This window comes from Phaseolus vulgaris, chromosome 6 (genome assembly GCF_051622355.1).
Source record: "Phaseolus vulgaris cultivar YP4 chromosome 6, ASM5162235v1, whole genome shotgun sequence".
In the NCBI taxonomy this organism is placed as follows: Eukaryota; Viridiplantae; Streptophyta; class Magnoliopsida; order Fabales; family Fabaceae; genus Phaseolus; species Phaseolus vulgaris.
In genome coordinates, this window is record NC_143503.1 from 12,755,056 (window position 1) to 12,773,694 (window position 18,639).

The window sequence follows — 18,639 nt, forward strand, 5'->3', positions numbered from 1 at the left end:
CATAAGGCATGAGAAGAGAGAGAGAGTATCCGACATGTAACAATACAACCAAAAACGTTAACACTTAAAACACAAACTTGTTTCGGGGCCACCCTTTGGGGCGCCATTCTCTTTTTCCTTTCAAAAAGCAAAGCTACCATCTTTCCTTCCAATTCTCTCTCTCTCTCTCTCTCTCTCTCTCTCTCTCTCTCTCTCTCTCTCTCTCTCTCTCTCTCTCTCTCTCTCTCTCTCTCATTGCTACCCTGTTGGTGGATAGCAAAACTTCAGCAACCCCTTTGCATCTGATCTAAGAATCCCAACTCAAGTACCAATTTTTTGTCATTTCATGATCTGTAAGTTCAAGTTTTGTTTTTGTCTCTTTTTGGTTAGCTTGCTTTTCCCTCATAGCTTACAACTAGAAAAAAGGATAAAAAAATGTGATAAGCAGGTGGATTAGGGTTTAGTTTCATTGTTAGATGGGCTGTGTCAGATTTTTATTTTGATTTCAATAAGTTTAGTGGGTAGAGTGGATTAATGGTATCTCAATTTATTAGTTTCTGATTTGGGGTATGTCTTTTTTGTTATTATTTTATTCTGTGAGTGATGCTCCTTTTCTTTTGGCTTGTTTGTGAAAATTTATTGGATTGCTTTAAGTGGAGCATAATCTGCTCAACTGTTGCTGCTAAAGATTGCATTTTTTTTGTGACTGGCAGAGGTGATAGATCGTGAAAATGACGAGGATGACACGTGATTTTGGGGATACTATGCAGAAAGATGCAGTTCCTGCAGTGTCGGCGGATGTAATATTTGCTTCTCTTCGGTTTCCTAATTACAAAATAGGAGTTAATAATCAGATCATGGAGACAAAGGGTGATCCAAAAGTGCTATCTATGAAGGAAGTTGTTGCACGTGAGACTGCACAGCTGTTGGAGCAGCAGAAACGAATGTCTGTTCGCGATCTTGCCAGTAAATTTGAGAAGGGTTTGGCAGCTGCTGCGAAGTTGTCTGAAGAGGTCATAATTTTCATATTCAGAATTCAACTTATTTTTGTAATACCAATGTAATGCTTAGTTTTGGAGAGCATTTCAACTTGAGAATTCTATTGTATAATTTGTTTTTTTATTTTTTGTATTGAGATTATCAGTTTTCATAATTTGCAGTGAACTTCATGTTGTTTTCAATACTAATCTTTTTGTGTGGTGGTGGAATTCAGGCTAGACTCAGAGAAGCAGCTTCACTGGAAAAACATGTTCTTTTGAAGAAGCTTCGAGATGCACTACAATCCTTAAAAGGGAGAGTGGCAGGAAGAAACAAGGAGGATGTAGCAGAAGCTATTGCTATGGTTAGTTCCTATTTTAGATGTGCTTTGTTTGTGCTTATACCAAGCTAACCATCATATTTTCTTATGTATCCTTATGTTTAATACAAAAATCATATGAAAGTATATTCTAAAGTATGTTCATTATAGTATGATCATCAGATAACCTTTGCTCTCTAAAAGTTAAATGCCTTGGGAGAGTGGTCGGGGGAGGAGTGATTGTAGGCTCAATTAGTCTGGATTTTTAAACATAAGAGAAGGAAAAAGTGGAGAGTACCATTTGGCATATGCAAGGATTCCATATATTCTGTGCTCTGTTATTCATTTTTAAGGGTCCATCTAAATGATCACGCATTGTTTCTGCAGGCCAGGGTTGTGTGGCCCCTGTTGGCTAAAATGGAAAACACAGAACTGTGATGTAATGCTAACTGGTAGTTTGTGGTGAGAAGATATGAATGCTTAAATCATATAGATATCATAAATGAAAGTATTGGATATAATTTTATGCTCTACAGACTACTGAAAATGATTACATTCATACCTCTAGGACTAGGAGATCTGATTGGCAAGTATTGTATTTGTATCCCACAATCGTTACCTATATAGTTGAGGATAAATGGTCTATAGATAAGATCATCTACAATCAAGAATGAATTTATGAAACAAAACTTTAGAGGCAGTTGTAGGCTGTGACCTTATGAGCAGTGGACGCAGTGGCTAATGAATAAGTTTATGAATTATTTTAGCTTGAGAAGATAAGATAATATTTCTTTTTGGAGGTATGAACATGAGTTTGTGTTTGAGATGGTATAGGATACTTCTCTTCAAAGTTCCTTCCAATACTTCTTCCTTGTGTGCCAGCATAAGTACTTCCTTTTGTCAATTTTCTGAAGAGCATTGTGTGCCTTCGAAATTAAATTTTGTTTGATAAGTGATTGCATTTAATGTACCAGTTGCTGGATGCGTAATACGTCAGTTATGACCTTTTACTACCATTGATTGGTTGCATCATGTATTTATAGTTGATTATTTAAGTTTATCGTGCAGCAAATTATCCCATTAATTTTAGAGTTGCTGATTCATTTTAGGGTCATTTGAAACTCTTTGTATAATAACTGTCACAGAATAGTGTAGTTGGTGATTAAGGATGAATAACAGTTCTTGTATAATATACATCACATTATTATTCTCTTGATGTTTATATTTTTCTAAAGGAGTTGCTTCAACAAATATCCAACAAGAACAACACTTGTTTTTTCATATTGTTTTTGTTCTGTCAGGATAGGTCAGAATAAATACATAGGGTGGAGAGCGTGGGTTTGTGGTAAGAATGAATAGGGAGTGAATGGAAAGTTATTGATGACAACATATGGGATAGTTTTTCTTTAAATTTGTATTATCTTAAGTTTTGTCATTTATATAATATATTTGCTGCTTCACCTCTCCAGTGCCGAAGTTACAATCTTGTATGGGTCATTTATTCTTGCATCAGTTTATTTGTGATTATAATAAATGTAGGTTATTTGGTGCATTCTGCAGGTTGAAGCTCTAGCAGTTCAGTTGACTCAAAGGGAAGGGGAACTAATCCAAGAGAAGGCTGAGGTGAAAAAGCTAACAAATTTTCTTAAGCAGGTGATGCATTTTTTTTATACTTTTTTTTGTGATATTAGCTGAAATTTTATGAGAAATAAAAATTAAAGGTTTGTACAGACAGAGCATATTATATTTACTAAAAATTCAGGACCCAAAGAAAGCAAAACAAGAGCAATAGCATTACTATAAACATTAATATAAAACAGCACTCGGATCCTTCGTTGTCAGTTATAAAAGTCCCTAAAGCAACTATGATGTCTATTTATAAATTTGGTACAAAGATTTCCTGTAAGTGCTTTGCTTCAACTGCTGACATCAAAGGACAACATAAACAGTGCAGTGCTGTAAATTAAGGAGCACAATATTTCTGTTTCTAAGGGAGACTATAATATTGCAAGACTGATCTGAGAGTATTTATCTCAATATCAACACATAACATGTTTGTAGTTATTTACATATAATAATGTATATGTAATAAAGAAAATGTGTGCTGCAAGCCTGCTACTTTAGCTGTCTACTAGTGTGTGGGCTATCTAATTTGTCAAGGGAATGAAACCTCTCAGCTCAGTTTATTCAACATTTTATCAGCGTGATATGTTGTTTGCAGGCTTCTGAAGATGCTAAGAAACTTGTGAATGAGGAAAGAGCTTTTGCACGTTTTGAAATAGAAAATGCCAGAGCAGCAGTTCAGAGAGTTGAGGAGGCACTTCAGGAGCACGAGAGAATGTCTGAAGCTTCAGGGAAACAGGTTTGGATCATATCTTCTTCCATAATGTTAAGTGTATTTTTCTCTCAATTTAAATACATTTGCCTTAAATATAATGAATTTCTGATATTTGAAATTATTAGTCCTTTATTGAGGCAGGTCCTCAGTTGATATTTCCAAATTCCAACTAGTACTTGAGCTTTAATGCTCAGTTGCCCTCTTTCTTCAAATTATCTGCTAGGATGTAGTTCCTTTAGAGCATTTTTTGTTTCTTTTGGTTTAGTTGATATTTCTCCTGCCAAATTTTGGGTGCTTGTTTCACTAATGGATATTCCTTGTTGTAGGCATTTCCATGCCTATATCATTATATCTTCTTTACCAAACTACAGAACTGTATTCATGATTTTAAATCTAATCTTCCTTGGAATTTTCACTTTCAAAGAGAACTGAATGCTGTCAGAGTAATGTGTTTCATTCCTTCTTGCTTTTGCTTGAATTACTTGCATTCTTCCAATCAACAAATTGATTTTTATGCAGTGCGTGTTTCAAGTCCTGTGAGTATTTTCAATTTCTTGACCTGTTTCCTAACAGGGAAATTATTTTTTAAGGAAACTTCATATGAAAATCTAAAACACCCTGTATGATATAGTTCTTCGTTTTTACTGCATTACTAATTAATATATTTCTTACTTGTGTATGTATGTCATCTTCTCTCCTTTGGAATATGATGTCTGGTATTCTGAATGAATCATTGGGTGCGGCCCTTCACTTAATATCAATGAGTCTTTTATCATTTCTGTTTAAAGTTTTGGGGATAAACTAGGATACCAGAATGGTGGTAGTATAATGCAGCTTTTGAATTTCTCTTGTTGTATGAGGTTGGAAAAAAATGCGTGTTTTCTTAAGGACCAATCTTTGATCATAGATTGTTTTTGTCACAGTGCTTATTGCTTCTCTTTTTTGCCATTCTCTTGACTGTTTCAGAGGTGTTTACATAATTTCTGATGTATGGAGAGACTAGACAGTCTTATGCATTATTGATTTTTCCCACATTTTTTAAATGTTCCTCTAGATGTTCTTTACTGACTTGCTCTTATATATTATTTTATTTTAAAACTAATTATCAAATAACAAAAACTCTTCAATGATCATAATATTCACTGCTTGCATACAAAATGTAACTCTTGATATTGCAGTGCTGCATCAACTAAGTATTTTTCATTTTAACAAAATTTAGTTCTATGGGAACTTTAGGACCTGGATCAATTAATGAAGGAGGTTCAAGAGGCTCGGAGAATCAAAATGCTGCATCAGCCAAGCAAGGTATACATTGTTCCTTTGTTCTTATTTCATCTCATTACAGATCAATATTTAATGTTCTTTTCACTTCATTGTAGTACCCTGACCCCCATCTCTTTGTTGTTTGTATATTAATTTTAGGTTATGGATATGGAACATGAGCTTCGAGCATTAAGGGCTCAACTTGGCGAGAAGTCTAGACTTTATCTTCGTCTGCAGAAGGAGGTATTACTATGATCTTAAGTCATTTTGTAGTGGTTGTGATTTTTTCCATTGACTGATTCTGTGAAGTACATTTCTTTAATGTACAAGACTTCAGAAGTACTTGTTTATTCTGCTGTATGAAATGTGTTTCTCTGTGTGTATACTATGGATATGTTGATGTGTGTGTGTGTATACACACTAGTATCTTATCATCAAATTCTCAAGCCTAATGAGCGTCACTTGTTGGAATTAATGATTAAAATGAAGTAAAATGTATTCAAATCTTCCATATTCCTTCCTTGAGGCTATTATGTGAGATATAGACTTGGGGATTTTTGAAGGTCTTATATGGTAATGGTTATTGTTTGAGCATCATCATAAAAGTATACTTTTGTTTGAACTGAGTAATATGTTTCTTTGATAAAATTGAGGAGTGATGCGATTGTCTTCCTTAGTAAGTTATCATTGATTTTTTTCCATTTCTTTTTTCAGTTATCAAGGACAAAGAAAGGAGAGGAAAATGTTCCCCATTTATATGAATTAGAAGGAGCTGAAACGCTAGGTTCATATTTGCAAATTCAACCTTGCTCTGATAATGCCCCGGAACTTTCAAAGTGTTCCATTCAGTGGTACCGAGTAGCAACTGAAGGAGCCAAAAAGGAACTTATTTCAGGTACAAATTCGTAGGGTTTTGCACTTTAAATGATAATGTTTTTGAAGTCAACATGGCCTGTTAGAATGCCTTTTTCTTTAAAGTTGATCATGCCAATCAATTGATTCATTGCGTACACTGTTATCTACTTTTGGTATACCATGGTTGGGTATTCATATTAACATAACATTCATTCTTCGCTTGGACATTTCAATAGTGTTTTATTTAATTATAGCAAATCAAGTAGCCTCTAAATGGCACAAAATACACTGAATATAAAATGAATATACTCTTTCATAATATATCTACAAACATGTAATAGAAACTGGATCAGAAAGTAGGAAACGAAATGATTTTTTTTTTGTACTCAGGGCAGGGTATTGAAGAAACCCTGTTTTCTCCCTGTCTCTAAGTTAAGTGTGCAATACTTTCTCAAAAAGACAAGATCTCTCTCAACGTCCTTTATCTAAAGGAAACATGTATCTTTCATACTGCCTCACCAAAATTAGTAATGTACCTGTTGCGCGCCTCTGCAGTAGCAGTTGCGCTCCGATGGTTGTCGGAGGAGAGAAGAGGTTGAGGTTCGTGTAGAGGAGAAGAGGGTCGCGGGTTTGAGTAAAATTTTGAAATTAGGGTTTTTAAATCTCCACTCATTCATACAAAACGAAACTATTTGATTCTACGATTCATCTTACTACGATACAGTTGTGATACGGGAGCAAAAATGAATATTCAATCGATTCATATCATAGGAGGGTTGAACCGTATCGTTTTGTGCGACACGGATCGTGAATCATACGATACTTACTAACATGGTGACAAATACAAGTTTAAATTATTCACCCCCAATCAATTATTATATTGAATCATATGCTTTCCTGCATTTCAGTTCTGGTGGCATGAAGCTCTCAATCTCATATTTACCTGAACTTTACCTACTTGTTGCTCTTTACATGTTAATTTTGTGAACATAAATAGTAGTGCTTCATTTACCTGTTTTATAATAGATTTGATGAAAAACTGAATTGCACCAGAAAGAAAAGATAAATGAAACTGTCTGCTAAGTATCATGAAACAACAACCCGCTGCTCCATATCAGCTGTCCCTTTCTGGTGTGGCATCCGCTTCCACAAATGTGCTGTTCTGTTCCTCAGATTATCACCAATACCGCTGTTGATATCTTCCATTCTTTTAGATGCCACCTTTCCGTTGAAGGCACAATTTTTGTCATTAACCTTTTGTGTATCTAGCCAACCTGTTATTGCCATATTTTGTCTCTAAGCGAAATTCTCATTGGTTGCTAAATCTTTTCCTTCTAGAGACGTTTACATTGATTGCATGTTGTTATACAACTATTCTTTTTATGGCCCATAGCACGTGACTAATTTTGTAGCTATATTACACATTTTGTTGTCCATTCTTAACTGTTGGAAGGGAGTAATCTATAAAGTGTACATTTGAGATGCATGGTAGTGGAATATTGATTGTTATTAAATTTTATATCTAGCATCTGTTCCGTCCTTGCCTATAATGTAATATATATTTTATGTTATCAGGAGCTACCAAGTCAGTTTATGCCCCCGAACCTTTTGACGTCGGGCGCATATTGCAAGTTGATATTATTTCAAAAGGCCAGGAGATCACATTGTCAACCACTGGTCCAATTGATCCAGGTTTGGTTTGGTTTCTATACTGAGTCGTACTCTTTTGATTTAGTATTGATTAACAGGATTTATTTCTGCGTATTTTCTGATATTTAAACTAGATCTTTGTATAATCAATTTACAAATGGACTCGGTTCTTTGACCCATCAAGCTATTCATTTATTTCTCATTCTTATTCAGCTGCTGGTTTGGGAACCTATGTTGAGGCACTTGTGCGAAAGCATGACACTGAATTTAATGTATGTCATTATGACCTTTTCAACTTTATATCTTTCCTTTTCTTCTTCCTCTTATACTTAGCTAATTGTATGTACATCTGTCCGAGCTTATCATTTTAATTGTCAGTTATATAAGCTTGTCATTCGTTGCTTGTGATGTCTATTTTATAGCTCATTGACCATGTTGTTGTGCAACATGTAGTTGCTATTGTTGAAAAGTCTATAATTCTTGGATCAGTACTTTAAGTTTAACCTTCTATGGGTGTGTTTGGAAAAAAAGTTCAAATCCTGTTAAATGTGAATTCACCAAATCTCAGTCATGTTTAGTTTACTGAGTGTGAAGCAGCTGTTGAAATTGGGAAACAAACACTAAATTACATCAAAGTATGATTGATCAGGTGAATCTGGTTTTGAGAATTATCACTTGCTTAAACTCTTATGTCAAGTAGTTCTTTGACGATATTTGAGTCTCTTTGACTGAGTAGGCATGTGCGTTCTGATAAGAGTTTAAAATCTCAAATTCAAGATGCACGTAAGTTCTAAGCTTGTTGTACAGTTGTGATTGTCAAGGTGAGCAGTGTTTTCACCTAGTATATGGTTTTGTCCTTCAACAAATTTCAACCTAGTATATATGGTTTTGTCCTTAAACAAATTTCATTTAAAAGTAGTGTCGGATTGTCACTAACTATAGTTGTTTGTTTGCACTTTGTTAACATTTCCATTTAAGTTTTAGAAAATCTGTTCATATTCAGTGACAATAATAGTAGTTTAACACATTGCAGGTCGTTGTAACTCAGACTGGCTCAGACCATCCAACTGAATCTATTCATTTACTTCATGTTGGAAAGATGAGGATGAAACTCTGTAAAGGAAAGACAACAATTACCAAAGAATACTATTCTAGTTCAATGCAGGTATTCAAATCGTGGGTGCTCAGTTGTATATAGTTCTTGGTGACTGATAAGTGACAACTAATAGTTTTTTGCTTGTATGGTCTTAGTAATACGGAAAGAATACATACATTTATGTGATAAATACTGTTGTTCTGGGAGTTTATACCCTGAGTGACGTAGCTATATTTCTCTGTGAAATATTTCTAGTGTTTTTGTTCAAGATTTGATATATACCTTCCTCGTCTAGTTCTAGGTTCGAGATGTTCAGTTATCGGTGTAAGTGAATGTGTTGGAAATCTTATATCTATTAGAAATAAGGCCAAATGCCAATATATCACCGGGTGCAAATTTTCAATTCTCTAAGGTTGACTTAGATTTAAAGTTCACTTCGTAATAAGTTTGTTGTTTTACATTAAAATATGGTGTTTTTCTTTTGTTTTCTTAAGCTTTGTGGAGTTCGAGGAGGGGGAAATGCTGCAGCGCAAGCAGTCTTTTGGCAACCGAAGCAAGGTCTTTCTTTTGTTTTAGCTTTCGAGTCAGAGAGAGAACGGAATGCAGCCATCATGCTTGCCAGGAGGTTTGCATTTGACTGCAATGTATGTCTCACTAAACTATTCAAACAAACTTGATTTATACTGAGGCGGATTTGACTCTTTTAAAGTTTAGGTTGCACTTTAGAAGTGTTAAAGTGTGAATGATATATTTGATTGGAAAATCTTCAACATATATTGTTATACATGTGCATGTATTTTATTACAATGTCAACTGTTAATTTTTCAATCAACAGCTATCATTTACACTCTACTCTCTAAAGTACACCAAGAAAAAGTAGTGTTTATTGGTTTGGAATGAAGCATGATTTAGAGGAGTAAAATATGAGACTGTCTTTTAGAATTGAAGCATTCCATCATCCATTTCAATCCTTTTTTAACCTCTTGGTCTTCATTGGTATGTTTGTAATGCAGATTATTCTTGCTGGACCTGATCACAAAGCTCCTTTAGAAACGTAATGTCTCACCTTGAATTTTATTTTTCTCAACTGTAATTATTTGTTTTCCTTGTATTATAAGTGTGTAACCAGTGAAATATGCCTTTGGATTGTGCTAAGGATTCATGCCTTGAGGTCTGAATTCCTTTATTCAATTTTCTTTCACCAACACCAGGGCATGTTTTTGTTTGCCTTTGTGAGTGACACTTAAGTTTTTAGAGCCTACATTATATAATTGGTGGAAGCTTTGTCCATTGTTTGAGGTGCTAATTGATTGTATTTGATTGATCCAATTACTGCTAAAATTTTCTCTATTGGATTTGTCTTAATACTTGCATTGTGGGCAAGATTTTGTGAAACTTCTTCACCATGCAATATTCCATGCTACATTTACTTCAAATATGGGAATATCCTAATTTGAGTATGAAGACAATGCATGCAGAATTAAATACTGCTGGAAAAATTGTTGGAGACCTTATATTCTTTAAAAATATGATTAAAATATATTATATTTAAGTTGTAGTACCTTTTATTCTGTATTTTCATGTTCAAGCGTGAGAGGATAAATGTATTTATTTGGGTGAGAGTGTATTAAAGATTATACATGGTCCAGAGATATGACTATATTATTGTATATGATTTCACTTTCCAAACTGATTTTATGGGGTAACTTGGATTGATTATTTTTTATAAGTATGAAATTATTTTTTAATAAAATAACTCACTTGCAACTTTAGCCATGTACCTCCATCTAAAGTGGAGCGACAATATTTGAATATAATGTCCCGCATATTGCTCATCTATAACTATATATATTGATACATTTTACAATGTATTTTTCTAGGAAATAAATCCTTGGAGGATGTAAGGTGTTAGAAGGTGTTACATGTAATAAATATGGTTCGGCCGTGACACTTTATTTTATATTTTAGCATGTAGTTTTAAGGTGGTTAAGTTTTTTTTTTTCTTAACACGAAGAAGTATCTTTTTAAAATATTTATAAATGTTATAAATGATTTTTAAAAAATAGGTAATTCTTGTATAAAGGGTTAAGACGGTCTCTTCTACCGACTGAATAAGTTACTTTTTCGATCGTGATTTCCTTCTTTTTTTCAAATTCCTTTTCTAGTGTTCAGATTTCGGCTCTCGGTCAGGGGTGTATCTATAAAAAGTTATTTAACGCTCAAGTAAATATGCAGTATGTTGATAATAATGATATACTTTTGTTTTGGTTGTTGTGTCTAATTATATTGTCTTAATGCACCTTTTTACTATTAGATGCATACATACTGTAATTAAGAATGTATTACTTAATTTTTCATACGATTTAATTTGTGTTAATATACTTTTACATTCATACATTTTTCTTATGACGGTCGGTACTGGGTATCGAGGTGTCTTAGGAGCGTTTGATCCCTAACGATACATTAAAAAGTTCTCTTCAAAACACGACTTTAAAACAATCTTGTAATATTTTGAATTTTAAATAAAATAGAAATGTTTTAAACATGATTTTTTTATAAGAAAATCTGATCTTTAAATACACAACTTTTAAATATGATTTTTGTGTGTATTTTAGACATGAGAAATAAAAATTCTTTAAGTAAATTATACATTTCCTTGCCTATTTAACAACGTTCAATATTAAATTGGAAGTAGATGTCTAAATGACATGACTTTTAACAAAGGTAGATGACAAAAATGTTTCCTGCAAGCAATAAACATAAACATGTTCTTTTCATCATCTCCTGGTAGTGACAGTGAAGGCTAGTATTAGAGCATGGGTTTGAAAATCGAATAGAAGGATTTGTTCCCGTTGAAGGGTTCCATTGTTTACCTCGATTTTATTTTCCCTTTGCTGTTCCACTAGCTTGATGACCCAGCATATGTTCTTAACAAAGCAACAATGAAAAATGAGAAAAAATAAAGTCTCTTCGGAGCACTAAACCAATAATTAAAACCAGCAATTCAACAAATTGCATATGGAAGAGTTGTGTATGCGGATATGAAATTGTAAATATATTTTATTATTGATAATGTAATGTTTAAATAAAATCATATAATAATAAAAACATTGCTCTTAAATATTTGTTTTAAACTTTACTCCACTTCTATTTTTTAGTTATTATTAGGCTTACAAATATAAAGAAAGAAATAAATTTGTTTCACGCCAAATAAAAATAAAGAATAAAAATTTATTATAAATTTAAGTTAAATACTTTTGTATTAAAGCTTTTCCTTGTAATAAACAAATTAATGAGATTTTAGTAACCAAAGAGTAATATATAGTTGATTATTTTATTGAAACTTGTAATTGATTATATTTCTTATTTTAATGTCATAATGGTTAAATTTATTTTGTATCTGATGCGAATCTCCTTTACGTGAAAATTTTGGGACTTGATACTTGTTCAACCCATTCATTAGGAGAGTCTATAACAAAAAAATTATTTTTGGAGTATATTGAGATTGATCCGTGGATATGGATTGAATTGATAAATCTAAGGCAAATGCTCCCTGCACCATATCAATTCCACACCCAACCTATTATTGGAAATGACAAAAATGCCCTTTCGAAATGACGAAAATAACCTTAAAAAGAAGGGTGTAAATAAAACTTACTTTCAGAACCTTTTATCTAGAAATATTCCGGATTTAGATATCCGGAACACAATTTTGAATTATGGAAATTTTTATCCAGAATTCATTTTCAATTTTTTGTTCTGGATTTTTTATCCGGAATGTAATTTTTTTTTTTAATTTTGAATTATATTTAGTATTCCAGATTTTTAAATCCGAAATAAGGGTAATTTTGGAAATTTAGAAAAATGATAGGGTGCAAGTTAGAATTGATATGGTGTAGGAAGAAGTTGCCTAAATCTAAGTGAGGTTCACTTTAAGACGGCTTCTTCCTGCACCTTCATACTTTCTTGTGCCACCCCATAGGTTTTTGTATTCCAAAAATATCCTTCTTTAATATTCTGGATTATGTTATCCGAAAGTCTTTTATAATTAGCTTTTGAATTACATAATCTGGAAGTTTTTTCTATACATGAGATTAGCTTCTGGATTATGTAATCCGAAAGTCTTTTCTGGATTGAGATTAACTTCCGAATTATGTAATCAGGAAGTCTTTTTTCAAATGTGTAATTAGGCTCTGGATTATATAATTCATAGGTTTATTTCAAATCCAGAAAAGACTTCTGGATTTCATAAATCTAAAGAACACTTCTGGATCCAAAAACATCTTCCAAATTATGTATGGGGGTGGCACAAAAAGATAAAAAAATATTTTTACATTTGGTATGGGGTGACACAAGAAGGCATGGAGGAGTAGGAAGAAGCAGTCTCACTTTAATTTTTTTTTGATATGTTTTGTGAGAGGGAAGGTACGGGGTATAGGTAGAAGGCAGGGTGTAAACGAGGCATTTTTGGGGGTTGTTTCTTTCTGCAACTCCATAACTTTTTGTGGCACCCCATATTTCCTTAAATACTAAAACAACAATTGTGGCACCCCCAATTAGAATCATCTTATTAAGGATAGTTGATGGATAAGTCAACCACGTATTCTTCTTCGTCAATGTTTCGAAAAGTGGAGGCTTTTAAAGAATGTTTGGCCAGGTTGTTCTACCATATAGAAATAGCCTCATTTTTTTCCAGATGCATTGTGAATCCACTACGTCTATTATACACAACATTCCAATCCATGATTTTTTTAAAACTTCCTTAGCTCTTGCTAGAGCATGGGGAACTGCCCTTTTGATTTTGCGAAAGTTCAAAGCTAAAAGTCGTGGACAAATAGTATCAGGGTTTATCTTGAACATTGTTTTCTATATTACCTTTATGGATGGAATGAAAGGTGTAATATTTCATAAAGGATTTTTTCATAATTCTGGAGACGACTTCAGCGTTTGAAGGATCAAAAGGAACTTAGTCTTTGCCTATTTCCAAGGTTTTGATGGATATGTATCCATTGGCCATAGATTTATACTATTATCTGGTAGCTTTTCTTTGATTGCCCTTGAGGGGGTTGGAGGTGGTTAGAAGGTTGTAGGTAGTTCAACTATAGAGGAGGGATATGTTGGTTTTATACATGTTGGATGGTTTATCTTGATAAACATTAGTTGGTAGGTCTATGATGTGAGTTGATTTTAGATTGACACATTTTAGAGGTTTAACTTTTATTTAAGCTTTTTGAATTAGTAGAATATGGTGAGAAGCTCAAAGAAGATTGTCACTGGACACGACTTAATCAAGTGGTTAAGTAAGTGTGAATGTTCTCTTCTAGAGAGAAAAAGAGAAAACACAATAATAGGTGATTATGATGGTTGCCGAATTGAAAAGAACAAAAGGAAACAATGAAAATACAAATATGAAAACCTAAATTGAAGAGATAAGAATGACACAATTGATAAGGGAAGATGGGTGTAAATGGAGTAAGGAAAAAGAGAAGGATAAGAAAAGCTTATGGAAAATGGATGGTATGAACACACCACTTGGAGTAATGAGAAGTTCCAAGATGAGTGATAAAGAGTCGCCACTTGGAGTATGCTCTCACAAGATAAGACCCACAATTTAGGAAAAACACTCACTAAACACTCAAGCAGAGTTTTCTTACTATTCAAATTCAATGTCTACATATAAGAGGCAAGACATCCTATTTATAGGGAAGGGGCCTTGGTGGTCAAGAGTGAGAGGAGGGAGCGGCCAAGGCAAGGGAGGTTCTAGAAACTAGGTTAACCTAGGTCAATGTCGCACCAAAGGGAAGGGTTCTAGAAGGTAGGTTACATGAGTGAATATGGGGCGACACATGGGGTGTATTTAGGTTTGGCACAAGCCCAAATTATACTAAGTACACCTCCAAATAACTTATTCTTCTATTTGAACCCTCAAATTGAGCCCAATTTATTTACTTAAACTTGTCTTGTAGAAAGACTAGAAGGAAGAACAACTGATATTCCGGTCCATGTCTGGTTCTTCTTCTATTGAGGCTCTTCTGAGGTTTGGTGGGGTCTTGTCTTGTATGTTGAGATGACTGACCTAGGTGTGAAGTGTTTGTGGTGTTTTTGGTCATCTGCTTGTCGAGTTGGGTTGTATCATGCCCCCAAGTTGGAAAAAATCTGACCTCGAATTTAGAACTCCTATAAATAACATAGTTAGTTTGTTCACATGAAAGATAAAAATATTTTGAGAGGTAGTAGGTGAAGCAAACTTATGTAAGCTTTGGAAGTTCGTATGGATGAGTTCTATATAAAGGCCATGTTTGTAAAAAAATATTTAGGGAGGAAATGATTTGTTTGTGAAAATCCTCTTAGAGGGTGAAAACCTTTAGGAGAGGATTTTGAGCATTATCCCTAAATTTATTTATCAAATATGTCAAGTATTTAGAATCATTAAGAGATGAAAAAGATAAGGAAGAAGTATACCTAGAAAAGGCAGTTTGTAGTTTTGTAGGGTCAACATTATTGTTTTTACCGTGTGATGTGAGATGATGATACTTGTTTTGTTTTTTCTTTCTTCATCTTTTTCATTTTCTCTTTTGGTTTTCATTTTTACTTGATTCTCATTCACTTCTTTGGGAGAAAGAAGTTTTAATACAATCTTATGCCCTTGGAAGGTGAAAGAAATCTTGTTGGTATGACCATTGTGTAAAATCTTTCTATCATATTGTCAAGGCCTTCCTAATAGAACATGTGTTGCTTCCATTGACACAACATCACATAAAACTTCATCTTTATATTTTCCTATGGAAAAAGTTATGAGAACTTGTTTATTAACCATCATTGTAATTTATAGGGTTTTGTATGAGAGATAGTGGATAATCCAAGCTCTCCACTACTCTTGTACTTGCCACATTAGCACAACTACCCTCATCCACAATCATGGAACATAACTTACTGTTGATAAGGCAACGGGTGTGAAAAATATTTTCTGTTTGGATTTCATCAAAAGGTTTTTGAATAATACCCAACATTCGCCTTACCACCAATAAGTCGATCACCTTCACAAGGTAATCTCACATTCATCTTCACTAGGGGTTTTTTGAAGGGGTAGAGAGGTAGACCTAGAAGATTAATCACTATAGTCACTGACTACTATACTCCCTTTTACCATCATGGTTCTTTTGTTAGGGCAATTTGTAGTGATAAACATTTTTTATTTGAGGTTTTAATTGGCGGTTTTGTTTTAGAAGGAGAAAGGTTGTCTATAGAAGTTTGTGGGGTGGATTCTTTAGAGGAATTAGAAGGAATATCTTGATTTTGAAATTTACTTTTATCCTTTCAAGATGAGTTGTAAAATCATCATTATGAGTATGTTTGAAAGATGTTTTCTTTAAAATTGTGATTCAACCTTGATGGTCTGGGTCCATGTCGAGCTGAGTCCGCCAGGGCCTAGATCGAGATGGATTTAATCTAATTAATAAAGTGAATTTAATCTAATTGACAAAGTGAATTTTGTTGAAGATGGTTGCTGCCCCTTCAAGATTGTGTTTGATGAAGACCTATATGTAGTGTTTGATGAAGACTTTTATGTACATTTCATGTGTATTTTTGCTTTGCTTTAAGTATGTCTTAGGTAGTGCTTAGAGGTTGTCTAAGAGTGGGCTTTTTGCTGAGTAACTCACCTCATAACCACTGGCCATGTGATAAGAACAAGCATAAGTTTTCTTAAACTGTTTTTCACATGTTTTACACAAAAACACGTTTTCTGCATAAAAATAAATTTGTTCTTTTCTAAATAAACAGATTCATTTTTTTCACTGATGCCTTGGCTAAGTCTTGTAAAAATTAGATTTTGTGCATCAGGTATTTTGACTAAGTCTTCTACCTTTCAAAACGACTGAGTTTTAAATAGTTAAACTTTCTCTGTTTTCGTTTTGAAAAATAAATCTGTTCATCTGTAAATGAATAGATTCTTTTTGTCTCTGGTGCCATGTCAAGCTTAAACGTTTTTCAGTTTTATCTCAGCACCAGAATGGTTGACTAAGTCTCCTCACTTAACAGATTCTCTAACTGCTTTTTGAAAATAAATCTGTTCGTTTTATTTTCAATCTGTTCATTTTATAACAGCTTTAACTGTTTTTCAAAAATCTGTTATAAGCTGGTTTTCTATAAAATGCAAACTTGTTTCTGAGTTTAATAACAATTCATACATTTGCAAAAACAAGTTTTGACAGCAGAGAGTTAAGTGTTTACAAAGGATTAGCATTTGTTCTTCAAAGATTCAAAATCACAAAGTGCTTGTTCTTGGTTTGGTTCCAAAAGCTTGGTGTGAGGTGCAGCTACTGTTCTAGCAATCTTGCCTACTGGTTTAAGGCAGATTTGTGTATCCTCAATCAGGTGTAGTCGTTTCACATCTCTTTCTTGTAATAGTTTGGTTGAACACTCTTCTTGATAGGTGTTCTTGAAGAGTGGGTGTGTGTGTATGCTGAAATAGGTTTTTTTTCAGCAAGAGTACCTAAGTTCTTGTAGGTTTCAAGAACAGTGGGAATTGTACTTGGTTGTACTGTGTGTTAGTGATTTCCACCTGTTGTTGGTGAAGACTGGATGTAGCTTAGTTGAGTGAACCAGTATAATTGCTTGTGTTCATTCTCTCTCACTCTCTGCAATTTCGTTTCTGCATAATTGATAAAACAACAAAGAAATAAATCGGTTCAATTGAAAATAAATCTGTTCTTTCTGGGCATTGTGCATTCTGTTCTTGATTTCTGAAAAAGTTGTTTAAATCTCATAAGAACATATATAATCTGCTAAAAGCCATTGGAACAGATTGTCTGTGATAAGTTGCACAAGAAACTGTCAATACTATTAATTGAACCTTAAACAATTGCTTAAAGTTGAAGCTTGCTGTTCTGTGATTCATTGTTCTTAATTTCTGGAAAATTGCTTGACATCAAGAAGAACACTCATAGTCTGTTAAAAGCCACTGGAACAGCTTGTTTGCAAAGGTCACTCAATTAACTAACATGCTATCAATTGAACCTTAATCACTTGCTTGAAACTGAAGTTGGCTGTTTTGGTGTTTCACTGGTTTTCAATCTGATATCTGTGTGTGTACATCTGGAAAAACTATCTGCATAGTCTTGTGATTAACCTTGCTGTATTAAAAGCGTTTCAAACAGAAAAACAGTGCTGAAATAAATCTGTTCATTTTCACATAAATCGATTTATTTTCTGTAAAACTGGGTTAAACATTGTTTCTGCGAGAAAGTTTTAAAAGGTCAATTCACCCCCCCTCTTGAACTTTGGCACTATTAAACCCAACAAATTTAATCTAGATTTAATCTATTTTAAATGGATTTGAAAAAATCTAATAAATTTGATCTTCTTAAAATGGATATGAATTTTAATCCAATCCATTTGTGTTCATTATATTTTGAATATATATATATATATATATATATATATATATATATATATATTACTTGTTGTATTAGTAAATTCTTGACACTTGAAATTTGTAATACTTTTTTATAATTTCATCATATTATTTCCATTGAGCTATATATTATTAATTTATATTTTATGTGATATTGTTGATTTTTTGGTTGACTCTACAACAAATGTCATATACACATATTGCTTAATTGAGACAAACATTAAACATTTTAAAAAAATGGAAATACGATGAAAATTCTAACTACAACCATTGTCATATGTGAACCTAGAACAGTGGTCTTGTTAACAACCATCACCGCATGTGCTTGATATGATGTCTTTTTCAATTGTTATTGAAAACCTCTATATTTACTAATCTATATTTACTAATGACTTAATCATCAATAAACTAAAAACCGTCATCAAAATTGATTAGAAATCGTCGTTCAAAATGTATTTTTTCACTAGTGTAAAATCAAATATTAATTTAAGAATAAATGAAAAAAATAAATATAAATATAATTATAATTAAAGACTAAAATCTCATCAATTCTTAAGTCAATATTTATAGTAAATAAAAAATAGTCTATATTTCTGTTATTTATCTTTTATCATCTGTGCATTGTAATAACAAAACTTATACATCCCAACAACCCTAGCCATTTCATGGCAACCTTGCAAGAATTATTCTAAACGAAGACACATTGACATGGCAATGTGAGTATTTAATTATATAACGCACTGCAC

General features: G+C 33.1%; 1 protein-coding gene across 3 annotated transcripts; it reads left to right on the top strand.

Annotated features, from left to right (window-relative positions):
• Positions 1–23: 23 nt before the first annotated feature.
• Positions 24–9,873, top strand: LOC137831031 (stomatal closure-related actin-binding protein 1). 3 transcript variants are annotated; one of them, XM_068638520.2, is made up of 13 exons: positions 24–332; positions 693–992; positions 1,193–1,321; positions 2,837–2,929; positions 3,498–3,638; positions 4,851–4,919; positions 5,037–5,120; positions 5,592–5,772; positions 7,308–7,424; positions 7,596–7,654; positions 8,416–8,547; positions 8,973–9,122; positions 9,492–9,873. In XM_068638520.2, the coding sequence occupies exons 2-13, from the start codon at positions 711–713 to the stop codon at positions 9,534–9,536; spliced, it is 1,482 nt and encodes a 493-aa protein (XP_068494621.1). In that variant the 5' UTR covers positions 24–332; positions 693–710; the 3' UTR covers positions 9,537–9,873. The 3 variants fall into 3 exon arrangements, with proteins under 3 accessions (XP_068494621.1, XP_090159475.1, XP_068494622.1); XM_090303349.1 differs by having other exon boundaries at positions 98–332; positions 4,834–4,919; XM_068638521.2 differs by lacking the exon at positions 24–332 and adding an exon at positions 354–546.
• Positions 9,874–18,639: the final 8,766 nt, after the last annotated feature.

Bases quoted from the DNA above. Each gene is read 5' to 3' on its own strand.
- LOC137831031 (XM_068638520.2), top strand. From the start codon at position 711: ATGACGAGGATGACACGTGATTTTGGGGATACTATGCAGAAAGATGCA. The intron at 3,639-4,850 runs GTTTGGATCATA...TGGGAACTTTAG, and splicing joins CTGAAGCTTCAGGGAAACAG to GACCTGGATCAATTAATGAA. The intron at 9,123-9,491 runs GTATGTCTCACT...TTTGTAATGCAG, and splicing joins GGTTTGCATTTGACTGCAAT to ATTATTCTTGCTGGACCTGA.